The sequence below is a fragment of the Eucalyptus grandis genome, chromosome 10 (genome assembly GCF_016545825.1).
Source record: "Eucalyptus grandis isolate ANBG69807.140 chromosome 10, ASM1654582v1, whole genome shotgun sequence".
Taxonomy (NCBI): Eukaryota; Viridiplantae; Streptophyta; class Magnoliopsida; order Myrtales; family Myrtaceae; genus Eucalyptus; species Eucalyptus grandis.
Window position 1 is genome coordinate 25,468,064 of NC_052621.1, and position 25,081 is coordinate 25,493,144.

Consider the following 25,081-nt stretch of genomic DNA (forward strand, 5'->3'; position numbering starts at 1 on the left):
TTCCAGCAAGCCCCCATTAAATTAAACCGCATTGATTGACATCTGATTACATCTTTTTCTAATCACTCTCATCTCATAAGATGGTCCTAAAAACCATACGAGAGCAAAACACGCACGCCAAATCAACATCGCAGGCCCCGAGCTCGAACTCCGCGGATTCTCTCGGCCTCGTGCACTCCATCGAGAAATTACGATCGGATCGGTCCAATCACGAATCTATGACATCGAGATATTGTCTATTTTAATGCTTTTGGTATCGAGTCTCGCGATTTTACTCTTTGGTGTATAAGCAGAAATTGTCATCCATTCTAGTAATACTTTAGTTTGGGCTTGCTTAACTTTGAAGTTTTAAAGTAAAATTTGCTGTTATGTCAAAGAACACATTTTTAATTTAATTCCAGTTCATACATACATACATACATAGAGGAATGAAACGAACTATGTATCAAAACAAAGGAAAAATTTTAATGTATAATTCGTTTCATTCCTACCCATTTGCCATTCTTGAAATCTGTTGGGAGCCACTTTTTGTCTAGGCCCTTTCGCACCAACAATTACTCATCGCTCTCATTGAATCAGGTCATTACAAAATATGCGTATGATTCGATATATGTTAGTGTGAAAGCTGTTTAAATTGCGTCCAAGGTGTTAAACTGGAAGATGATTCAGAGAACCAAATCTGATGGCATTTTCCACGCATGTGAACATAATATTCCTTTGATAGAGACGAGGTGAGAGAGGCAGGCAAGTCCATGGAGGAGACATGGTTGGGCCGCTTTCCTCCGGTCTGAATGCATCGTTCTCGACCCTCAGACCAGTCCAAGAGGAACGCCTCCACCCGCTGCCCCACCTCTTTGTTGTCCGGTCTGCGGCCGGTTGTTTTCATGGACAATTCGAAGTTTGGCCGATGTTAATTCAGTCTGCTCCGGTCTGGTCCGTGCTCGTTTTCGCACTCCCTCAAACGAGGCTTCGCCGCTAATGTCGGCAGCATCTTCCAGTGTCTCCTTTGTCGATGATACCCGAATCGACGAAAGGAGCCAAAGATCAACAAACAAGGGCCTGAATCGATCCAACCATGTCGTACAAAACCCTTCTCCTCTCAAGCCGGTGACCGTACTGATTTCACGATGATGTTCCAAGTGATCGAGAGTTGATCGATCGGCCCGTGACACTTGGCTACTCAACCAGAGAAAAAAAACAAACGCATAACAAAGCGCCAACTCGCTCAGGTTAATCCATTGACTCGTGTTGTGTGTCGAACGTGAATCATATGTGTCGAGAGTGCAATTTATACACGGGATTAAATGAAGCGCGAATCGGCCCCTCGCGAGCGTACGCGAACCGTATTAAACCGGCTTCCAAACTTGAAATGCTCTCGAACCAACAGCCTTTTCCCTTCAAACATCTAGTAACGAGTCAAAAGGAATCCAAGGCGGGCTTCATTTTCTACGGGTATCTTTTTTTTTGTTAGTCCTACTCTATTCCTACCCTACACTCACTCTCAGACTTTTGCCATGCCTCTTGCAGGGCGTGGGAGTCGAAACCCACCCTATTCCTACTCTACAGGCATCTTTTAATGGCGAGAAAAGCGACCCTTAGCTGAGATGGAATCCGAAACGTTGACGGTGACCAGCGGAGGCAGAATCATAATGGTATCTTTTACAAGTCAAAGCTTCACGGCAAATCATCATCATCATTATTATCATGACTTCTTGGGTTCACACGATGCAATATAAATAATAATAATAAATCAGTATCAGTCCAAAAGATTCATTTCGAGACAGCCGTTTTACAGGTCCAATACTGGCGCCCTAAGCAGTGCTGAGAAAATAGTCAGCGTCAACGGCGTCGCGGAGACTCAATGCGCATGCCATTGGCCGAATCGACCTTATATTATATATTTTATAACGCGCGCGGAAAAGGAATAGATAAAAAGTTAAGAGATAATTGGGAAGAAGCCACCGCTTGGGAAGCAAAGCTCGGCTATCCGTCCGAGAGCAACGGCGCGAGCTTACTAAAAGCTCCGTCGTTCCCGACGCCGGTGGCGATTCAAGACGACCACCGCCGTCTTCTTCGCTCTCTCCGTCGCGGGTCTTGAGCATTCGTCTCTCTCGCGGAGCACCGAGTGACGTGACGAAGCTGACGCTGCAGGTAAGATTGAGGTCCTCCTCCATGGCCCGCTCTATCTTTTGTTTCGCTTTAAGCTCGAGACGTTGACCTCGCCAGGCGTTTCCGGGTTTCTCTCTGTTCTGCAATTCTCTTTCTGGTGAGCTGTGTAGTCGAGAGTTGCAGGTTCCCGTAAGCAGTGAGCTGCGCACTATATTACGTCAGTCAAAACTCGTGGGTTGACTTCCCGGTTCTTGAGCCTTTAAGTTCTGTGAACGCTCGCGTGTCGTTCCTGGCCACATCCTGAGCTGCTCGCCGTAATTGGGTTTGAATCAGGCGGAATGAATTGGGTGGGCGCACTCTTGATTTAGCTGACTTTCGCCATCATACGGAAGTTCCTTTCACGCTGCAGCTCTGAGAGAATAGTCAGAGATCGACAGTGCTTGATTTGACTGGCAATGTTTAGAAAGTCAAATCAAAGCGTATGATCTTCATCGACAACTTTATGTGGCCATAAATGCTGATTGCAAGCATCGGGAGTTAGGGTGCTAACATCAAGCAATTTGAGCTCGCTCGCTCGCTCGCTCGCCAAAGTGTGATATTGAGTATTGCAGATTCTCGCGGTATTTATTTACTTTTGCTCAGTAATTTATGCGTGCTCAACTCGTTATTATGTTTGGCTTAGTTAGCTATTTTACACTCGTTATGCTGGATTGGATGGGAATAGCTCTTGCATTCTTCCTGATCTGCCTCTGAATTTGTAGAACTTTGCTGTTTGTTTCATGAGATATGGTGTCGTTTGTGGGTCCATTTCCAAGATTAGAATCGGGATTAAGAAATACATAAGCCGGTGTGATAGACTGGAGAAGAAAAAATTTCAACTTCACCAATCCCTTGAAAGGATTTGTCGATCTTTCAGAAATGGAACTTTCAGTGATTTCGCCTTTGTAGAGAAATGAAGGGAGAAAGGTTTTATGTGAATTGTGCTTCTCTATTGCAGCCTGAAGACATTACAAATTCCACAACCATTTGTCGAGAAGCCAAACTGAGACGAATCAAAGCAGAGACGAGAATCGCCAAGACCCATGGGGGAAGAAGATGTTTACACGAAAGATGGAACGGTGGACTACAAAGGTGACCCTGCAAACAAAAAGAAAACTGGAACATGGAAGGCCTGCCCCTTTATTCTAGGTACTTCACACAACCAGTTCCTTAAAGAGCTTAATTGAACCTTATTCACAGAGAGAAGATGCTTATGGAATTTATGTCTTATCAATAGGCAATGAATGCTGTGAAAGGCTGGCATACTATGGCATGAGCTCCAATCTGGTGCTTTACTTCAAGCTCCGCTTGCATCAACACAGTACAACCGCTTCTAACAATGTAACGAACTGGGCAGGAACGTGCTACATAACTCCTTTGATTGGAGCTTTTTTTGCCGATGCCTATCTAGGGAGATATTGGACCATAGCATGCTTCTCGATTATCTATGTTTTCGTAAGTCACATTTACATATTCTTCCTCATCTGAGTACTTGATAATCAACCTGCGCAATTTGTGCTGCACAAACGAGGGGTTCCGCATTTCTTTGTTGAACATTTACAAATTCAGCTTACCGACTAGAACTGATAGCATACTTTTACAATTAATCAAGATTCAGCAAGCTTTACTTACTATATCATTATACACAGGGGATGACACTGCTGACGCTCTCGGCATCAGTTTCGGGACTAAAGCCAACCTGTACAGGGAAAGATAATTGCCATGCTACGGATATCCAAAGCGCAGTGTGCTTCATAGCACTCTATCTCATAGCCCTGGGGACTGGAGGGATCAAGCCTTGTGTCTCATCCTATGGAGCCGATCAATTTGACGATGCTGACGAGGCCGAGAAGAAACGCAAGGGTTCTTTCTTCAACTGGTTCTATTTCTCAATCAATGTAGGCGCACTCATTGCGGGCTCTTTTTTGGTCTATATACAAGACAATGTGGGGTGGGGATTGGGTTTCGGCATTCCAGCTGCTGCTATGGCAATCGCAGTATGTACTTTCTTTTCAGGCACGCGCCTTTATCGTAACCAAAAGCCTGGAGGGAGCCCCCTCACCCGCCTCTCTCAAGTGGTGGTGGCATCCTTCAGAAAATATCGAGTGGAAGTACCAGCTGACAAGTCTCAACTATATGAGACTGCAGATGCCGAGTCTGCAATCAAAGGAAGCCGAAAGCTCGATCATACCCAAGATTTGAGGTTAGCGCTTCAAATTGCGTTCGTGTGATTGCTCTGTTCAACCATGCTTAGATCAGTATTCCTTGATTTATTCAGGTTAAATTAGTTAGTCAACTGAGCCAGTTGAAAGTGAGCAGACCCAACATATTTCTTAATCGTGCAGCACATATTGGATCAATTGCATGATTGTTAGTTCCAAGGTTATACTGCTGTATACGTGAGACAGGATGCACTCTGGTCCACACAGAACAAAATGGAAAAAGAAAAAAGAAAGCTCTAATCCGCAATCCTCAAGAGAGTTGCTATATTCATCAAATTCATAATAGTGAAATTTTATTTCTGAATTTGCTCTACTTTGTGAGTTGAACCATTTTGGTTTAATTATGTTATGATGCTTTACATTTCAAGAAATCCTTCAGCACACTTGCTTGTCCTAACATTAGTTTCTTTGCATTTTGTAAATCTGCAGTTTCTTTGACAAAGCTGCTGTGGAAACACAAACCGATCACGTTAAGGATCCCGTGAATCCATGGAGGCTGTGCACCGTCACCCAAGTGGAGGAGCTAAAGGCGATCATACGGCTGCTTCCTGTATGGGCCACTGGAATCGTCTTTGCCACTGTGTACAACCAGATGGGTACCTTGTTCGTTTTACAAGGCTATACTATGGACCCTCATGTTGGAAACTCTACCTTCGAAATTCCAGCAGCCTCTCTCTCTATCTTTGACACCCTCAGCGTCTTATTCTGGGTCCCTGTATACGACCGCATCATTGTTCCAGTGGCAAGGAGATTCACGGGTCACAAAAGTGGTTTGACCCAACTGCAGAGAATGGGGATTGGCCTCTTCATATCCATCTTCGCCATGATATCGGCAGCAATACTGGAGGTCGTTAGACTTAAGATGGTAAGGAGGCATGACTACTACGATTACAAGTACGTACCAATGTCAATATTCTGGCAGGTCCCCCAGTACTTCCTCATCGGCTGTGCAGAAGTGTTCACGTTCGTTGGCCAATTGGAGTTTTTCTACGAGCAAGCGCCTGATGCCATGAGGAGCATGTGCTCCGCTCTCTCGCTTACCACAAATGCACTTGGAAACTACTTGAGCTCAGTCCTTGTGACTATTGTCACAAGAATTAGTACAAGACACGGGAAACTGGGATGGATACCGGACAATCTGAACTATGGTCACCTCCAATACTTCTTTTGGCTCTTGGCGGTCCTCAGCGTGATCAACTTGGGAGTTTATCTCTTAATAGCGAAGTGGTACACGTATAAGAAGGCGGTGGGGACGCTCCGCTGAAAGTGCAGGTCTCGTCCACCCTAGGAACTCGTATCCACAGTAACCTCAGTTTGTTTGTGACTATAATAGATGTCTTTGATTGGGCATCTGCTTCACTGGTTCAAGCTAAAGAATGGCCTGCCTGGAGTACATAATTCCTATTTCCGTCGGTGTGCATGAAAAAACAGTTCTGTGTAGGTTATCGATTGCTTCGTTGTGTCGTTGGGCAATCTATTTTATCGTGTCAGCTTTTCACGTCGGATTGAGCTTAGAGCGCCATGCAAAAGTTGCTTTTCCTGCAGTCCTAGTTGCTCAGGCTTTTCTATGCTTAACGGAAGTTGGGTACATGTAACAATTATTCGGTTGTGGACAGTATGACGGTGGATCAAATGTTTAAGGCAGGAGTCCTGGGGAGAACCCGACAAACGACAACACGAAACAACGAACGTTGTGCAACTTCAAGCCTTGGATCAGATCTAGAGTCAGAAATGAACACCAGCTCGGTCCTTGACCCCCAATTCTTAATCCCTCTGTTGCTAATCGAGCTAGAAACAAGAGATCCGTCAATTTGTTTTTGTTCTATACATTACATGGGACGAAAAGATAGTAAATAAACAAAACGTTGAAGAAACAAATTCATTTTGAACTGGGCTTGGGTCAGGTGCGCCTGGCAAGGGCAGTAGTGCAATGCCCCCGATGCTCAAGAGGCCAGTAGCAAGCTACTGCGGCGGCCTCTACCCTTGAAAAGATTAATTTAATGTCATGTGAACCAATGGCCCACGTATCGGATATTAAACTAATAAGAACAGATACTACACTTGATTTTAGCCAAAAGGCCGAGAAAGGTATGCTTTGCTCTGTTGTCTAGCCTCCTCTTTTTGTCATGCTCTGACCCGTGGTTCATTTCGAATTCCCTATGTGGAACTCTGTTTCCCTCTTTCACGAAAACCTCCAGTGGAGTTCGAGATGAGAGGGGATTGAAACAGAACGATCTCGTGGGTTTTGTTGTGTCACACCCCAAAACAGCATGAATGGGGGATGACACGGCCGTCCTTCCACTCAAAGGATGCAGCCTCAAAACTCTCAAAATCCATCTCTTAAAAGTTCCCACATTCATATCACTCTCGTACCTACTCATCGTTAATCGAGGGACGTGAAAAACATTGTAAAATAAAGGGGTGAGCAACTCTCTTCTAAGCGGATCGAGCACCCACTATGCATATTTATAAAATCAAACCGTAACTCTTTTAACCCAAATCAAGATATAACAAACATAAAGTAATAAGAATAAGTTTCATACACCTCAACATAGCTATATTTATAGCAAAATAATCATTTCATAATAACATCAAAATAAACATCAATTGTCTAATCCACTGATCAATCTCATTAATTCACATGCCAATGGTCCATTCCATTGGTTAATCTCATATCACACCAAACCCATAAATTTGACAAACTTTTAAGGTCAAAATATAACATTTCTTACTTAAACACAATATGTTCAAAGCAAAAATATTCAAGATAATAATACGCAAATGCCAATGGTCTAACCCATTGGTCAATCTCATAAAACATGCATCAATGGTCTATTCCATTGATTAATCTCATCAAACCGCACATTGATAATCAAATGAAATTATATGTCGATGGTCAATTCCAACGACTAATCTCAAATTACACGTCGATGGTCAATTCCAACGACCAATCTCAAATTACACGTCGATGGTCCATTCCAACGACTAATCTCAAATTACACATCGATGGTCCATTCCATCGACTAATCTCAAATTACACGTTGATGGTCAATTCCATCAACTCATCTCATATCACATGTCAATGGTCCACTCGACCATTGACCAATCCGTTGCTCAATATCAAACCATGGTCACAATACAACGCCTAGTGACGAGGCGATCAAGATTCCCCCATTGGCAAGGTCTCCATCTATTATTAGCCGGTGGCTCGGCCCACAAAGATATCCTAGAATAGTATGCGCATACCCACAAGCCCCTCGCTGGGCTTACAGCGATATTGAGCATCCACATCAATCCAAAACAACACAATCCATAATTCTCAAACCAAATCCATAAATCATTTCATATATCTCCAAAAGGTTTTGCAACTCAGCTCATCCACCAAAAATACATTTCATAAAATATTCTTAAATAATTTTCAAGACTCATCTCATAAATCCATTTCAAATCAAATACATTTCAAAAAAAGCTCATCACAAATCAATACTCATATAGCCTTCCATAAATCATCTCAAAGCCGAGATCTTCATAAAAATGTTTCACAAACTCAAAACATGTAATATTTCTCAATTCCATTCATCAAACAGAATATATATTTCCACCAAAAAGTTATTATGCTATTCTTAAATATCAAAGTGCAGTAAATGCCCGATCCAGATTTTATGCAACAAATATGCTTATTCATAACTCATAAAATATCAATCATTTATCATTTTGAAGACATGAGCTTATAAATTCTTAGAAGAGATAGCACCACTCACCTGGGAAAGTCGAAAATCAACTACGACGCTCACTCGAACCAACGCACTCGGATCCCTAACAATTAATGGAAAAACAATATCAAAAGGCCGAGTAAAAAGGATATTCGCATAACGACTCATCTATACTAAGCCTATTTGTCGATAAAACGACACCTATGCGCCATGAAAACTCGCATTTATCAAAAACACATCAATTTCCCACAAGGCGCAGCCCATGCGCCAACTTTGTCGCGCCATATCTTTCTCCACAAAATTCCGTTTCAAGCCGTCTTACAGTCTTTAGAAAGCCCAAAACGGTACCGAAACAGCAAAAAAACAAGCTCGAAGCTTACTGTTCGCTACAGTTTCAGCATGCGCTGCCGACTTCAAAATTCTGTTCCGGACAAACCGCAAGCTCAAATCACGATCTGTAAGATGCTATAGCTTCACAACATCCCAAAGTACCATTTCTATAAAAATATGCAGCTTAATGACTCAAAAATCATACTTCGCCGCTCAATTTTCCCAAAATTCCGAATTTCAAGCCCTAGGTCTGAAATTACTCCAATTTAACGAATGGGCGGCATGAGCACTTACCGGGCATTGCGTTACGTAGTTAATGCGGCTTGGGGAGGCTCTCATGACGAGAACGCGCGAAGCCCCTCCTTTTCTTTTCTCCTCTTCTTCTTCTTCTCTGCCTCTTCCTTTCTCTGAGCGAGAGCTCTCTGCTCTCAATTTCTCTCTCTCCTCCTTTTTCTTTCTCTCTTTCCCTTTTATCTCTCCCTTTTTCTTTTCTTTTTCCTTTTTCTTTTATCTCTATCTTTTCTTCCTCTCTCTCTCTCTCTTCTCTTTTCCCTCTCCCGAAAACTCTCGATTCCTCTCTCATTCTTTCTCCTTTTTATTTTATTTTATTTTTTGACTGGGTCAAAACCCATATTTTACATGTTGTATGGGGACAACACTGATTTTGGTTCGGAGATCGAACCCAATCCTTACAAGAAAGATTTTGCAGTCACGTGGCTTAGAAAGGCAATCGATCAACTCATGATGAGGCAGAGAACAGAGGGAAAACTCAGAAACTAAAAACGCAAGGCTTGATGTGTAGTAAGAAAAACTCAGAAACTAGAAACGCAAGGCTTGATGTGCAGTAAGAAGCCAAGAATCCATGGTCCTAATGCTCCTGCTCTTTCATTGTTATCCATGCGAGAGAGCCCAAGAAATGATAAAATATCACTCCATATACAAAAAATAAGTAAGCCGATTGAACCGTTGGTTCATTGAATCGCTCCCCAGCCGATCAGACTGAATCGTTGGTTCATTAGTGGCTCCTTATGTTATGCATTTTGAAAGCCTAATCTTAGTCCACTTAACGTTGGTTTGAAGCTAATACTCCAGTTTTTTTAGCGTGAGAGTTACAAGGATTGCAAGAAGGTTCTTTAGTGAACTTATTGAGACAGGCTAGAGTTTGATCATTTGAATTTTTAACTAGAATAAGAATGGATAGGATTGGATATAAAATTAATGAATTTTGCTATATATTATCAATTGTTTAGTAAATCACAATAATAAAATCAAATATTTTCATATCTTATTTTGTCTATTGTTTGGTATGAACGGCATATCGATTTATACGAACATGAAAATATATGAATTGTGATTGTAAGAATATCTTGTGATTTACTATTAGAAAAACTACAAATGCATAAAGAGAGCTAATTTCTATCAATCAATTTATGACTATTCTCCAATCTAAATTTAGACAACAAAGGAGCTCATTGAAGCATTCCAAAGTCATAAGTTTGACTATGATAAAAAAAGAAAATGTAAATGGGCTATAGCAACATCAATTAAGCAAATTAGCCAGCAAATGCCAAATTTAGTGAGAGGGAGAGATAGAAAACATGATCATTCACCTTTAAAATAATAATTTTTAATTTTCTCTTTTTATTAGAATTTAAATATTATTTATATTTAATTATTATATTAAATTTAATAATTTAAAATTGATATTATTTCAGAAGAATAACTTTTATATCTTTAATATAGGAAATCTTATCCATATTTATCCCACCCTTCATAAAATATTCTTATTCAAGCTATATCCCAATTACATTCAACTATATCTAGTGTTTGTCCTATTTTGGACAAGAACCAAACATCGAATGGAATATATTAATTCATATCCCGACTTTTATGCATTTTTATCCCGCCCTTTATGAGATATTTTTATTCAGGCTATATCCTAATTACATTCGATTGTATGAACCAAACACCAAATGGAATATATTCGATTGTATGAACCAAACACTAAATGGAATATATTAATTCATATCTTGACTTTTATCTTGGCTACAAGCGTAGCCATAGCAGACTTATCAAACGGGTGGATCGAGTTAAAAATAGTTCTACCCATTTAACCCGTTTTAACCAATTTATACACAATGCAAATCTAATGACCTATATCCAACCCAGTCATATTACTAGAATACTTTTATATTTATCCCAATCTAGGAATATTCATACTAAGACCAAAGTGAGAGTCCAAAGTGAGCGAGTGTGAGATCGAGTGAGGGCGAGAGAGACTCGTGGAGGTAGGCTGTGTCTAAATAACTTATTTAACACTCAAATAATATTATTAGGTTTTACCATTTTAAATCCATGTATAATATATTTACTGAATATAACAACTCAGCTCAATATATATATATATAGATTAAATAATGAGTTTATGACCCATTTTGATAAATCTATGAGATAGTCACGTATTTCTCTTCTTATAAGCCCAAACTTTGCCACAAGTATTTGCTACTCTCCATAAGGGAAAAATCCTTATATAGTCTCTTTGGGGTTTTAAGCTCAGTGACAATGTTGGGGTTCCGATGTGGTCAAAGAAGGCCGCCCGAGCAATGACTAAAACTTGAGACTAATTCAACAGCGGGGCAGTGCACCATAGAAACTGAATCCATAAACCACTAGTACTTTGGAATGAATTACAAGCGTGCTGGTATCTTAGGGCAGAATCATTTGCATAGCTAAATTCAGCTAGTTCAATTTTTGATGCTAACTAGCCTCATTCGGAACCCTAAGCAAGAGGCGCCGCTCGCTGCGACATCATATTTTTAAGGGGCGACACTTAGGTCATTTGAACTCTTAATTGTAGAAGCTCCCTCCAGCTGAGGAAGCCCCTCCAAAAATAGGCGTATGCCACTAATTGTGGCGAGCACACGGTATTCTTTAGTAAAAGGCGAAAGAATAGTTCGCTCTGTGCTCACCACATGGCTGCGTGACTTTTCTCCATGGACAACCTCGTATTTTGTGACCCTCCATGCTGCCCACGTTCTTGCCCTTCATTCTATGTGGGACATTTCATAAGAAAAACTAGGGTGGGGGGCTCCTTTAGGTTTTTCTCATCAATTAAATTTCTATTGAATCATTTACTTAGAAGCGGACTTACCCCAAAGGGATGAGCATGAGGGGTGCGGGGCCCAGGACAGCATCTCCTGGTGAGAAAAATTATTTTCATCGATTCTTCATTGGAACATATTTTTGTCGATCGGCATAACAACTCATATAGTGAAAAAAGACACGCTTTTAGCATTATATACTTATTAAATAATTGCAGTTATTAATCAACAAATAGTTGAATAATCGTGTATGACAGAACCAAAATACTAGAAGCACATACTAAAAGCTCTCTCTCAGTGCATCTCTATCTTCGTCTACCCCTACAGATTTTCGTGTTTAATTAAATTTATACAGGCCTAATTACTGGCAAAATACTTTACTTCATGACCAAATATTTTTAATTTACCGACAGAATGGAGTAAATAAAGATTAGACTGGGCTTGGGTGGGGTGCGCCAGGCAAGGGCTGTAGTGCAACGCCCCGAGCGACGCCAGAGAGACCCAGTAGCAAGCTACCGTGACGGTCTTTCCCCCTCAAGAAATTAATTTAATATCATGTGGACCAATGGCCCACGTATCAGATATTAAACTGATAAGAACAGATACTACACTTGATCTTAGCCAAAAGGCCGAGAAAGGTATGCCTGGATCAGTCCCCTCGCCTCCTATTTTGTTCCCTGCTTTGCTCCGTGATTCCTTGCTGATGCTTGATGTGGGACTCCTTTTCAGTGTTTCTCTTTGCAAGAAAGAAGCCAACGGGCATTTGAAAAAGGATAGAAAGCTGCTCACGGGATGGCACTGACATTTTTTAATACCTAGTGGTGGCATCGGAGCGGTCCAGTTTCTGAACTCTACTGATCAAGGCATAGAACCATCAAGACCGCATTGCCTGCTTTGCTGCCTACTGCCTGGTATTCTCCATAAGGACAAGTGACGAGGACTCGAAGTGGGCAAAAAGATATGGGGGAGGCAGTCCACGGTCTGGCGTGCGCCGGTACGGCGTGTCACACCCTAATTTACAAGAAGAAGGGGCATGACACGGCCGTCCTTTTACCAAAGGACGTAGCCTTAACGTAATCAAAATTCAACCCGATATCAACATATATACATCCACATATATATATTTAACAAAAAGGGCAATTGGTTACAATATCAGAGTATATCTATAATCCACAAAAATCAAAACATGAACTTTCTACAAAGACTAACTTATAAACCTATTAATTATGCACAAGTCATACCAAAAAGTTTCCACCACAAAAGTCCTTCTCGAGCGAACACTCACACCTACTTGTGACTCGCTAAAGAACCGGAAAAATAAGTATAAGAAATGAGTGAGCTACCACGGCTCACTGAGTAACACATTTCTTCTAAAAGGATCGAGAAATCACTATGCACATTTAAAACATAACTCAAAAATATAATCATAACTCAAATACCGAATATACCAATGGTTCAGTCCATTAGTCAATCTCATAAAACATGCATCAATGGTCTATTCCATTGATTAATCTCATCAAATCATATCATGATCCAATCCATCGACCAAACTCAAATCACAAGTCAACGATCCATTCCATTGACCAATTCATGCTCAAATGTCTAACCATGGTCACTCGTAACGTCCGTGACAAAACGATCAAGATTCTCTCTTGGCATGGTCTTCACCTATTATTAGTTGGTGGTACGGTCCTCAAGGTCCACTGGAATAGTATGTGCATATCCATAGCACCAACCACCAATCACAATCACCAATCACAATATCCAAGAATCCAACATCGAAAGGAAGTCATATCATAACTCAAAATTTGATATATAAATATCAAAGCATTCTCTAAAACATTTCAAGATTCTTTCACAAAGAATTTTACAAATCATTTTTCAAACAACCATTTAAATCGAAGTCGGAACATAATTCCTTCGAACAACAAAAATGGCAGTAATAGCTCGATTTTGTTTCATGTAACAAAATATGCTTTTTATCAACTCATGAAATATATAATCCATCATATTTCTCAAAACATGAGTTTAAAATATAAAGAAGAAATAGTGTCACTCACTTGGGAAAAGCCAAAAATCAATTACGATGCTCACACCAATCAATGCATTCGGATCCCTAACAATTAATAGAAAAATGATATCAAAAGGTAGAGTAAAAATGATATTCGCATAATGACTCGTCTATACTTGGCCTATTTGTCGATAAAACGACATCTATGCGCCACAAAAGCTCTCATTTATCGAAAAACCCATCATTTCCCACTAGGTGCAACCCAAGTGCCAACTTCATCACACCATAATTTTCTCCACAAAAATCCGTTTTAAGTCGTCTTATAGTCTTTAGAAAGCTCTCTTAACGTACGACAACAACCCCAACTCAGCTGCCCCAAAATAGTAAAACAACAAAAAAAAAAAAAGGCTTGAAACTACTGTTCGCTACAGTACCAGATTGCGCCCCCAACTTCAGAATTCCATTCCGAACAAACCACAAGCTCAAATCACGATCCGTAAGATGCTATAGCTTCTCAACATCATAAAGTACCATTTCTAAAAAATATACAGCTTAATGACTCAAAAATCGGGTTTCACCAAACAAATATCCAAGAAATCCGAATTTTGAGCCCTAATCACGGCGATTACTTGAAATAGGTGATTAAAAGCTTCGATTCCTTATCGGCGTTGCAAAACACACTTGAGTCGGCTTGATGAGGCATCCGGACCACAAGCGTGCTAATTTTTTTTCCTTTTTCCCTTTTTTCCTTTCTCTTCTTTTTCTCTTCTCCCTGCTTCGCGTTTTCCCCTGCTTCTGCCGATATTCTTCTCTTTCTCTCCCTCTCTCCATTTTTTTAAACTCAGCCGAAGCTTCCTCCACTTTCCTTCAACTTCCCTTTTTGACTTTTCAACCCTTTCTTTTTATTTTATTTTATTTTATTTTCTTGTTTTAAAGCCCATATATTACATGGCGTTAAACCATGAAGAAGTAAGAATGCTTGACGCCTGAACTGGGTGCCGCAATAAATTCGATTTGAAGCTAATCAGGCCCTAGTGTGCGCCCGAGAGACCAAAAGGAGATGTGGAAGCCGGAAGGTACTGCCGATGTACTTGAGGAGAACACACGTCTGTTATATCTACTCTTAGAGATTGAAAATTCGATGGAGGATGGTGATGGATGTCACATTTAACCAAATCTAGAGAAACTGATTTTTAACAAGATGCTGAAGTTGCATTACGTTGCATTCATACTGCCTTTTTAGTATTAAAAGCGAAGCATCTTTGTGATATAGGAAGCTATCTGAAATTTTGCTCAGGCATTCAAGTTTTTCACTTTCATCTTCAGGGGAGCTCCCTGTGGTTAAGAGAGCCCCTCCAAATATTGGAGGACGCCGCTCAGCCCTCGCTTAGGGTGAACACAGGGTAGCGGTACTCTCTCATAAAAGGTGGAAGAAAAGGATAGTCCATGCTCACCACATGGCAGCACGGTTCTAGCAGATGACCCACTAGGGATTTTTTCGAGCGGATCCCTGTCAAACGTGTCTCTTCTTTCAACTCAGGACTTCCAACACTCTTCCATGCTCGAGCATCTATTTCCAAGGATTCTGTTTATAAGCATCAGGTGTTTTCGCTACTTTTAGACGAAGGTATAACTCCAAACAAAGTCTCTTCTGTGGTTTATGTTCCTGCGACTCTAGAGTCATCTGTGGGCCGATGCCTTTCTGGGGTCGTGGCAGCTCAAAGGCAAATATGTCAAAGCCATACAAATACAAATTTGCAAGTGTTGAAACTGCTTTTACCTCTTCTTTTGTTCCCTGCTAGGGTCCGCAATGCCTTCTCGGGCCCGATGTGGGAGTCCATTTCACTGTTTCTCTTCCCCTGAAAAAACCAAACAAACATTGAAAAAGGATAGAAAGCTGTACACGGGATGGCACTGATATTTTTTAATTTGCATAGTGGTGGCATAGGAACGGTCCGGTTTCTGTACTCTACTGATCAAAGAACAGAACCATCACGACCGCCTTGCCTTCTTTACTGCCTAGTGCCTGGTATTCTCCATATTAGACAAGTGACGAGGACTCAAAATGGGCAAAAAGATATGGGTGAGGCAGTCCATGGTCTGGCGTGGGCCAGTATGGCATTAAAGCATGAAGAAGTAAGGATGCTCGAAGCCTAATCTGCATGCCAGGATAAGGTCGATATGAAGCTAACCAGGCCCTAGTACTCGCTCGAAAGAGAGAAAGAGATATGGAGGGCAGAAAGCATTACTAGTTGAGGTGAACATTCGTGTGTTATCTCCACTTTAAGAGCTTGAAAAATTGGATGGAGGACGGCAATGGACGTCACATTTAACCAAGTCTAGAGAAGCTGATTTTTAACAAGATTCTGGAGTTGCATCACGTTGACTACTAAATGTGAAGCATATTTGTGATGAAGGAAGCTGCCTGAAATTTTGCTCGGGCATCCGACTGTTTCGTTTTCGTTTCTAGGAGAGCTCCCTGGGGTTAAGAGAGCCCCTCCAAATATAGAAGTACGCCGCTCGCTTACAGTGCACACACGGAAGCGGTACTCTCTAATAAAAGGTAAAAAAAAAAATAGTCTGCTCCGTGCTCACCACGTGGCCGCAGGATTCTAGCAAATGACTCGATTGGGATTTTTTCAAGTGGATCCTTGTCAAACGTGTCTCCTCTCCTTTCAACTTAGGACTTCCATCGGTCCTCCATGGTGGCGCATCTATTTTCTAGGATTCTGATTATCTGCATCAGGTGTCTTTGCCACTTTTAGACGAAGGTACAACTCCAAGCAAAGTCCCTTCTGTGGTTTATGCTCTTGCAACTCCAGAGTCATCCGTTGGCCGATCTTCCGCGCTCAGCACTTTCCCTGGGCGTAGCTTAAAGGCAAAAAGGTTACTTAAATATGCATGTCAAAGCCACATAAAAATTTGCAGAGTACAAGTGTTGAAATCGCTTTCACTACTTCCTAAGTATTGTTCTTACCTATCCTGTTATGCCATGCGTTTCTGAACTCTTTTTTAGGAGCTCCGTCAGTTGAAGAAGCTCCTCCAAAAATTGGCGTATGCCACTGATTGTGACGAGCACACGGTATTCTTTAGTAAAAGGCGAAAGAATAGTTCGCTCTGTGCTCATCACATGGCTGCGTAACTCTTCCCCATCGCCAACCTGGTGTTTTTGTGACTGGTCCTATTGCCATGTTCTTTCCTCTTTTCCCATGTGGGACTTAGAACTGCTCATCCTGCTACCGCTGGTGGAATCATCTTAGAATATTGGAGGGGAGCATTTCATCCGTTTTTAACTTGAATCAGCATCTATCGAGTCCTTTGGTTTCTCAAATGGGAGCTAAGATCAGAAACCGTGGTGGTGAATTGACCGGATCATATTGACAGGGAGTATAGGAAACAAAATGGCAACCCCATTTGCTGTCTCAAATGAGTTTTGTATAACGCAGAAAAGACACCTGTCTTACAGACCCAAGATAAGTCCTCCACTTTCAGAGAAGAGATGAGTGTAGTATGAAACTGTCGAATCTAACAGTGGGCAGCCAGGCAAGTTTGTGCAGCCATTAGATCGGCAGAAGGAAACTCAGTTTCCAGTTGAACGGTTGAGATATGTGAGAAACTTAAAGAACTAGGAAAATCAACTGAATTGTTGGGAAAGAAAGAAGAGGAGGACTTGTTGCTCTTATCCAGAACGTCCTCCTTCAATAAATTTCAGACAAAAGTTGTCCAAAGATGCTGCAGGACGTGGAAATATCTGAAACAGAAAGCAAACTTGACAGCTCCAGTCCATTCTCAAGTTTTTGTGAAGTGTCCATATCCATGGTGTAAAGATGTAACTCAGCCAGCACATATTCAAACAAGATTTGCATCATTTGGAAGGTAAAACAACATTTGCTGTATCATGAACTACTGCAAGGAAAGAAGAATGTGCGCCGCACCACCGACACTGCATTATTGGCCTTACGGGACATTTGAATATTTACAGACATGCAACTGATTTTACCTTGCTAACTGGCCTGGTTATACCCTAATCATCTTAGAATCTCCCTCAAGCAATTTCAATTTCCATGAGATCATGAATATCAATGAGTAAAGATCCTTCCCTGCCTTCTGTTGCAATTTTCCTTGTTGCACATTGACAGATTAAACGTGATAGATTAAACATGTGGCTGAAATCTGCTGTTCCCCTTGATGAGATTTCGATTCACACTCGACTCTGCTGAATACATCAGACTTTGCTGGACACTTTTTGGAAATTGGAACTTTTATGCAACTCCCAAGGCGCAGAACTTGACAATCTTATAAAATGCCAGTTCCAGCCAACCCCAGAAATGAAAGCCTGTAATCGACTTATTTATAGGATGATGGTACAAGTGATGCGAGTGAACACTCAAAATATGGCTCTGACACTGAAAATGATTGAAGACATCTTTCCTCAGCAAACTATTGTTTCTAGCTGCTATGCATCCAATTCTTTCAATGCAGAAGATGTGAGAAAAGTTCAGGAATTTCAAGGCTCAATTCTGTGAAGATGTTGATGAGGATCTTTGGGAAAATTCGGTTGGGTCAGGTTAAATTATATTTGTGGTGAGGATCTTTGGGAAAAGTCGGTCGGGTCAGCTAGGTTTATATTTGTGGTGGGTGGGTTTGAAAAGGAGCCATGAATTTGTGGAACAGAACCACTTGGCACAAAAAAATCTGAGAAAACCAGACAAATCACCAGTCTTTTGGATTCCTCGCTTCAGCAACGATGTTTGCTTGGGTTCCTACGGCAACAACCAAAGTAAACAGAGTGATAATGGTGGAGGCACGCTTGAGAAAGAAATTTCATTTCGACTGGGCTTGGGTGGGGTGCGCCAGGCAAGGGCAATAGTGCGACACCCGAGCGACGCGCGAGAGGCCCAGTAGCAAGCTACTGTAGCGGCCTCTCCCCCTTAAAAAATTAATTTAATATCATGTGGACCGATGGCCCACGTATCAGATATTAAACTGATAAGAACAGATACTACACTTGATCTTAGCCAAAAGGCCGAGAAAGGTATGCTTAGTCTGGTCGCCTGGCCTCCTATTTTGTCCCCAGCTCTTGTCCATGTTTCCTTTCTTAAGCCTGATGTGGGACTCCATTTCACCGTTTCTCTTCCCATGAAAAAATAAAAACAATAGCAGACTTAGAAGACTCATGTAAACCTTCAGTGGAGTTGAGATGTGAGGATTGAAACGGATATGGCAGCATATACCAACTTTGGTCGAAAGTTCGAATCTCATCCTTATAAAGAAACTAAGAAAGTTTCCGCAGCACTTGGCTTGGCTTAGAGAAAGAGAAAGCAATTGATCTGTGTTGTTTGTTAGTTGGTCGAGATTGAACACCAATACATCTACTTATGATGAGGCAGAGAGCAAGTGAAAACTTGAAAACTAGAAACGCAAGGCTTGATGCGAAGCAAGAATTCACTGTCCTATCACTCTCGCTCTTTCGTTGTTACCCATGCGAGAGCGTGACTCTATATATGAATAAGTAAGCCCATTAAAATGAACTGGAGTTTGTTCATTCTTTTCTATTGGGACAGCAGTTGCATGAAACAATTGGTTCATTTATTCTGCATTTTGAAGCCTCAACTGGTCCAATGATAATGATGATTTGAAACTAACAACCCATTTGTTGAGCCTGAATATTACAAGGATTACAAGTGCACACTCATGGTTCTCTGGTGAAAGGCGAAAGGACATATGAAGATAGTCACGTATTTCTTTTCCTCTGAGCCCGACATTGCTAAAGGTATTGGCTACTTTTTTCAGAGAGGAAAGACTCCATAAATATGCTCTTTGGGGTTTTAAGCTCTTACAAGCTCCAAGATAGTCACATATAGGGTGTGTTTGATTGGACTTTTGGAGAAAGCTATTGGGAAAATGCAAAGGACTTCATAATGCAAATTGTGTTTGGTAAATTACAATTTAAAAGTTCATTGTGAAGTATCTTTTAAGTGAAATGGTGTTTGGGGAATTATATTTACAAAGGACTTTTGTGATAAAAAAAATTATCAAAAAAAAAAAAAAATTAACCGGCAAGGGCAAAGGTGGGAGACGGCCGGCGAGGGTTGCCGGACGTCGGGCGAACCCCGGCGAGGGCTGCCGGACGTCGGGCAACCCCTAGCAAGGGTTGCCAGACGTCGGGTGACCCTCGACAAGGGCTGCCGGACGTCGGGCGACCCCATCGCGACCCAGATCTAGGGCGGCAAGGTCCCGCGACCTCGACGGGAGGCTGCCGAACGTCAGGCGACCACACCGCGGCCTAGATCTAGGGCGGCGAGGTCCCGCGACCTCGGCGAGAGGCTGCTGAACGTCAGGGGACCCTACCACAACCTAGATTTGGGGCAGCGAGGTCGCGGCGGCCTCGCCATCCCCAGATTTGGGTCGACGAGGTCGCGGGACCCACCGCGACCCACGGCGATCGCCGCACCCCAAACACGCACCACTCCCCGGCGACAGTCTCCTGGGCCACCGCGACCATGCCGAGCCGTCGGCAGCCACTCACAGCTTCGAGCAACAAGTCATTCAACGGAGAAGAAGATGAACAGTACAATATGATGGTTTTGGAAGAAAATATAATGATGAACAGTGTCACTTATATGCCGAGAAAGCTGAAAGCCCAAGGCACCTTTACACCCGCCTTGGGTTTTCAGCCTTCAGAAGGCCAACTTTGGCCTAATGGGAATTGCAAAGTGGTTCCCAAACACTCCAACTTTGGCCTAAGTATCTTTAGAAGCCCAAAGCCCTTTGCAAAGTCAATTCCAAACGCACCCATAAACCTGTTAGTCAAGAGGGTATCATTTGGCGATCGGCATTGCAGTGCTGCGGTTCTAACGTGACATGGTCGCTTGAACAATGGTTAAGACTCGGGACTAATTCAACAGCAGGGCAGTTGACTTAAGGAGTTGAATTCATAATTTGAAAGCTTGGAATGACTAGTGAGCATGCTGGTATGTCGAGATGAAACCTGTATTGCTACAATTCAATTTTAACTCTATTTTAGGAGCTCCTCAGTTAAGGAACCCCTCCAAAAATAGGCGTATGCCACTAATTGTGGCGAGCACACGGTATTCTTTAGTAAAAGGCGAAAGAATAGTTCGCTTGTGCTCACCACATGGCTGCGTGATTTTACAAGAGAAACGACCTCGTGTTTTAGTGACTGATCCTGTTCCCATTTCTCGACTCTTTTTCCATGTGGGACTTGGAACCGTTCATGCTGCTACCACTAGCGGAATCATCTTTGAATATTGGAGTGGAGCATTTTATCCATTTTTTCTATCAGCACCTATCGCGGGTGGAATCATCTTAGAATCTTCCTCAAGCTGTTTCCATTTCCATGAGATCATGAATATCAATGAGTAAAGATCCTTCCGTGCCTTCTGTTTCAATTTTCCTTGTTGCACATTGACAGATTAAAAATGTGGCTGAAATCTCTTGTTCCCCTCGATGAGATTTCGATTTCGATTTACACTTGACTCTCGGCTGAATAGCTTGGACTTTGTTGGACGTTTTGACATTAGAATGTTTACGCAGCTCCCTAGGCGTAGAACTTGACGATCTTATAAAATGCCAACTCCCACCAACACTAGAAACTAAGAGTCTGTCATTGGCTTGTCTATAGGATGGTGGCGCGAGTGACAAGAGTGAATACTCAAAATATGGCTCTTAGACACTAAAAATTATCAAGGACATCTTTCCTCACCAAAGTATCATTTCTAGCTGCTATGCATCCAAATCTTTCAATGCACAAGATGAGGGAGAAGTCCAGGAACTTCAAGGGTCAATTCTGTGCAGATGTCGATGACTATTTGAAGTCTTTGGAACATCTTTCTCCGCACCATGATGAAGCTCCCCTTCGACTTATGTAGGTCTCGATTTGGCAGATGAAATGCCTACTTATAGCAATAAGCTTTCTTCAATTCTTGCCCTGGATTTATCATGCTTGCGGTCCTCGGAGAACCTGAAAGAGTTACATTTTTCGGTAGATTAGCTCACAAGCAGTCCTATCTTGATCAACCGCTTAAGTTGAAGTTGGTCAAAGAAATCCCAGATTGCTAAGTAGGCTAGCACATTCTTCAGAGATTTTCAAGCCAAGAAGGACAAGTATTTGTCTATGAAGGAAGAGTTGAGTGTGCTGAAGAAGAGAGGAGGGAATTTGCACTTTCAGATTCCAAGTCTTCAGTTGTGTGAGAAATTGATGAACAGATTCTCAGCTCCAATCTAGGTGAGCCGAAGTTGTTAGCCGCCTCTAGTTGAAGAAGACAACAATAATTCTAATAATCACTGAGCATAAAGTCATGGCGGACTCGATATCCACTATGTCACAAGAGATTCAAACTGTAAGTGTTGAATTTCTGGAGTGTTAAGGCTTTTTCTTTGAGTATCTGTCTAAAGTTCAAATTTATGACAGGGACATGTATTCCAATTCCTACTTCATGGTTTCAACATGTCTGTATCTCTCACAAAAGCATCAAAACCCCATCGACAGTCTCATGCACGTTGCTCATTAGATTCGCAGTATTGTGCAAAATATATAGCAGCTTAGTGTGAACGTGGTCAACTAATGACAAAAGGAACGTTTCCTAGCAACAAAAAGAAAACTAGAAAGGACGATAATGATATATCTAACTTTATTCTCTAGTAGAACTTATGACTGTAGTAGTAGTGACCAAACCAGTTATGAAGGAAAATGTTTCATTCTACCTCTTTAGAAGTATTATGAGTCATCGCAGAGAAAGCTCTTATTCGGCTATTTTCTTCTGATAAATAAATCAAAAGAGGGAGAGTGTGCCTGCTGATTCCACAGTAAGAAATTTTACAATGCAACTACATAGTCCATTAAGTCAAGTTCATACGCATAAGATCTTGACAAAAAATTTGCTTCTCTTGAAAGAACTTGTGACAGTCTAATTTCTCACTTCTGTTTTCAATTGAATAAATCAAACTTTTCATCGAGGTGCCTTTATACTATTCTCCGAGCTAATCACTCATGAGATAACTAAACTAGTTGGGAAAATCATTAAGGGATTTTAATCCAAAAGGCTTGAGAATTCGTTCAGGAATCGACTACTCAATCGTGTTAGTCTGCAAGGGTCATTGTGCCACAGTCGAAAATATATTAGAGACCGGAGATAAGTCGATTCGACTAAGGTATGTAATTAGGCAAGAGTGATTCCACCTAATTGCAAAATTCTCGTCGATCGGTACAAAACCGATTTTTCTGTCGTTTTGGTCCTCCGTGACCATAATTGAAATCTCGAGATTTTCACGACAATCGAGAGTCACCAATGAGTCGAAGATGTACATTGTGGCTTGAAAACAATCGATCATGGGTCAATTGCACAAAAAATTCCTAAAAACTACATGGAAGTTTAGGTCACGCTAAAATCACGTTAGATTAAAATTAACCGCGAAATTTAATCCGATTTCAAAATTGAGAATTCTACCATGTCACAATTAATTCTAGGAATGTCAATGCATCTTCTCAAGACCTTTTGACGAACTTGAATGGTCGGTGAAATATTCAAATTACATCAATTTAAAGGAATATGAGAAATGCCATAAATTGAATAGATTTTTGGGCTTCAATGTGGAACCAATGGAGATAGGAATTATAAGAATTTAATTGAGGACTTATCTTTATTATTTAAGGTTATTTAATGGCCAAGTGAAAGAAAGAAAGAATGAAATGTAAAGGCTACAAATTCGGAGGTCCACATGCACAAGGAAATTCAACCTAATTTGGGGTGCATCTGGGGATGGATAGACTCATTTTGGGGATGGTAGGTCCCTTGAAAGTGATAGGGGCTTAGATTCCATGGAAAAGAGCCAAAGGTTGTGGAAAAAGGAGGGAGGGACCCTCCATAGTTTTTTTGTTTTTGTTTTTTCTCCTTTCTCTTTCCCCATCCGTGTGCATCCTCTCCTCCTTGTGCCGTGTGACCGCTTCTCTCCTTCTCCCTCTCCCTTTCTCTTTCTTTCCTTTTCCTTTTCCTTTTCCTTTTCCTTTCCTTTCCTCAGCTGTAAATTCCTTTATCTTCTTCTTCTTTAAGCCATTCGGTCTCCTTTGTTTCAGCATCCCCTGTTTTTGCTGAACCGACCAAAACAGCAACCAAAAACAAGCAGGGCTCTGTTTTAGGTGTTCTTGGTGTTGGTCCAGCACCCCCCTAAGCCAGGCTACCCTTCATGTTTTATTTCTCCTGGACTTGGCCTTTGTTTTGAACAATCACCCCCACCAGCAAGCCAGCAGCTCTCCAAAACCGGCATAACCCCTGCATTTTTGCGCCAGAAACTCAACAGTTCTGTCCACAGCTGTTACCGCCACTCCACTACTCGTCCCTCCTCTGTTTTGACTCACCACCCTCACTGAAAGTCCTCACCTCTCCGCCTATGCAACTGTCCAACTGTCGAGACCTCAATAGCTCCGAACTAATCCTCCAAGCTGGCGAACTGGCATTGCTACCTTGCTTCCACGGTGGTCGTGCGGTCATTGCTTGGCTCCACTTGGCCGAGAGGACCCCCTCTCAGCTGTGAGCTGAGGGCCTCACAATCCTATGCCGGGCCAAGACCTTGCTGCCACTACTTTGCTGTCACTGGGGGTCATTGGCTTTTAATTTAGGTGAGTTAGTTTTGTAATTGTTGATTATGAGTTGATTACATTTATTAAGTGTTAGATTAAGCTTAATTAAGATTAGCAATTAGTTTGATTAGGGTAAAGACTAGTTAACTAAGTTAATTGGGAGAGAACTAGGTAGTTATATAAGTTAGTTAAGGTAGTTAGACTATTTAGTTAGGGATTTAAGTATTTAATTAAATAGTTAGCCTAGGAGATTGTTGCAAGGCATTTATTTAGTTAGACATTTTAATAATTGGGTAAAGTTATGATCAATTTTGATTGGTAGTGACATTTGATAAACAGTAGTTAAATAATTAATTTAAATGATTTAATTATAATTTATTTAATTATTTAATATTTTTCCGAAAATTATACCGGGATAGCCGATGACAGGAATTTCGTGCTAATTGCAGTACTATGTTCCATTTATGCTATCGACTGTTAAATTGTGCAATTGAGTGATGGTTGTTAATTGTGAATATTTAATTCAAAATGACGGAATTTTGATATTTAATTGGAAAATACCAAGTGTCAAGTTTTGAACACTGAAAGTATTTTTAAGTACTATATCAAACTGTGGGATTTTAAAAAAGATGATACAAATTTTCTAGTTCGATCTGACCATGTCCCCACACACGATTATTTTACCATGCATTTCTAATATGAAAAAAATAGGTCGGGATTACTATTTTAATTGAGGCATTTGAGTGCATTGCACGGTGTCCTAGGCCGAAATTGAATGAATACATGAATGATATGAGATGCTGTCATGAGTCTTTAGGGCCGGACGATGCTCCTTCCGGAATGCCCTAAGTCAATGGATGTAGGTCGTAGTAGAGGTTGGACCGATGCTCCTTTGAGGAATGTTGTCTAGATGTAGACGTTGCTGTACTCAATGGTGCGAGACGAAGCCCAGTTAA

At 41.4% G+C, this 25,081-nt stretch overlaps 1 protein-coding gene, 1 long non-coding RNA gene and 6 other non-coding genes across 10 annotated transcripts; 1 reads left to right on the forward strand and 7 right to left on the reverse strand.

The window, feature by feature from the left end:
* Nucleotides 1-1,945: 1,945 nt before the first annotated feature.
* On the forward strand, nucleotides 1,946-5,920 carry LOC104422409 (protein NRT1/ PTR FAMILY 8.1). 3 transcript variants are annotated; one of them, XM_039303920.1, is made up of 6 exons: nucleotides 1,946-2,151; nucleotides 2,280-2,729; nucleotides 3,107-3,297; nucleotides 3,386-3,603; nucleotides 3,798-4,351; nucleotides 4,800-5,920. In XM_039303920.1, the coding sequence occupies exons 3-6, from the start codon at nucleotides 3,192-3,194 to the stop codon at nucleotides 5,632-5,634; spliced, it is 1,713 nt and encodes a 570-aa protein (XP_039159854.1). In that variant the 5' UTR covers nucleotides 1,946-2,151; nucleotides 2,280-2,729; nucleotides 3,107-3,191; the 3' UTR covers nucleotides 5,635-5,920. The 3 variants fall into 3 exon arrangements, with proteins under 3 accessions (XP_039159854.1, XP_010033029.1, XP_010033032.1); XM_010034727.3 differs by having other exon boundaries at nucleotides 2,443-2,729; XM_010034730.3 differs by lacking the exon at nucleotides 2,280-2,729.
* Nucleotides 5,921-6,269: 349 nt separating this feature from the next.
* On the reverse strand, nucleotides 6,270-6,462 carry LOC120289266. The gene has a single exon (XR_005547190.1). It is a non-coding gene; the product is annotated as a U2 spliceosomal RNA (small nuclear RNA).
* Nucleotides 6,463-7,180: 718 nt separating this feature from the next.
* LOC108955516 lies at nucleotides 7,181-8,868 on the reverse strand. The gene is made up of 2 exons (XR_001981677.2): nucleotides 8,708-8,868; nucleotides 7,181-8,186 (listed from the first exon to the last, which is right to left on the reverse strand). It is a non-coding gene; the product is annotated as an uncharacterized LOC108955516 (long non-coding RNA).
* Nucleotides 8,869-11,273: 2,405 nt separating this feature from the next.
* LOC120289285 lies at nucleotides 11,274-11,391 on the reverse strand. Its single transcript, XR_005547209.1, has one exon. It is a non-coding gene; the product is annotated as a U5 spliceosomal RNA (small nuclear RNA).
* A 568-nt stretch (nucleotides 11,392-11,959) lies between these two features.
* Nucleotides 11,960-12,156, reverse strand: LOC120289263. Its single transcript, XR_005547188.1, has one exon. It is a non-coding gene; the product is annotated as a U2 spliceosomal RNA (small nuclear RNA).
* Nucleotides 12,157-16,542: 4,386 nt separating this feature from the next.
* LOC120289274 lies at nucleotides 16,543-16,661 on the reverse strand. The gene has a single exon (XR_005547198.1). It is a non-coding gene; the product is annotated as a U5 spliceosomal RNA (small nuclear RNA).
* Nucleotides 16,662-18,368: 1,707 nt separating this feature from the next.
* Nucleotides 18,369-18,564, reverse strand: LOC120289258. The gene has a single exon (XR_005547182.1). It is a non-coding gene; the product is annotated as a U2 spliceosomal RNA (small nuclear RNA).
* Nucleotides 18,565-20,553: 1,989 nt separating this feature from the next.
* Nucleotides 20,554-20,669, reverse strand: LOC120289273. The gene has a single exon (XR_005547197.1). It is a non-coding gene; the product is annotated as a U5 spliceosomal RNA (small nuclear RNA).
* Nucleotides 20,670-25,081: the final 4,412 nt, after the last annotated feature.

What these genes read in the sequence shown, in the direction of transcription:
- LOC104422409 (XM_039303920.1), top strand. Translation starts at nt 3,192, where the DNA reads ATGGGGGAAGAAGATGTTTACACGAAAGATGGAACGGTGGACTACAAA. An exon ending in GGCCTGCCCCTTTATTCTAG is followed by an intron (nt 3,298 to 3,385) that starts GTACTTCACACA and finishes TCTTATCAATAG; the next exon opens with GCAATGAATGCTGTGAAAGG. An exon ending in TCTCGATTATCTATGTTTTC is followed by an intron (nt 3,604 to 3,797) that starts GTAAGTCACATT and finishes CATTATACACAG; the next exon opens with GGGATGACACTGCTGACGCT.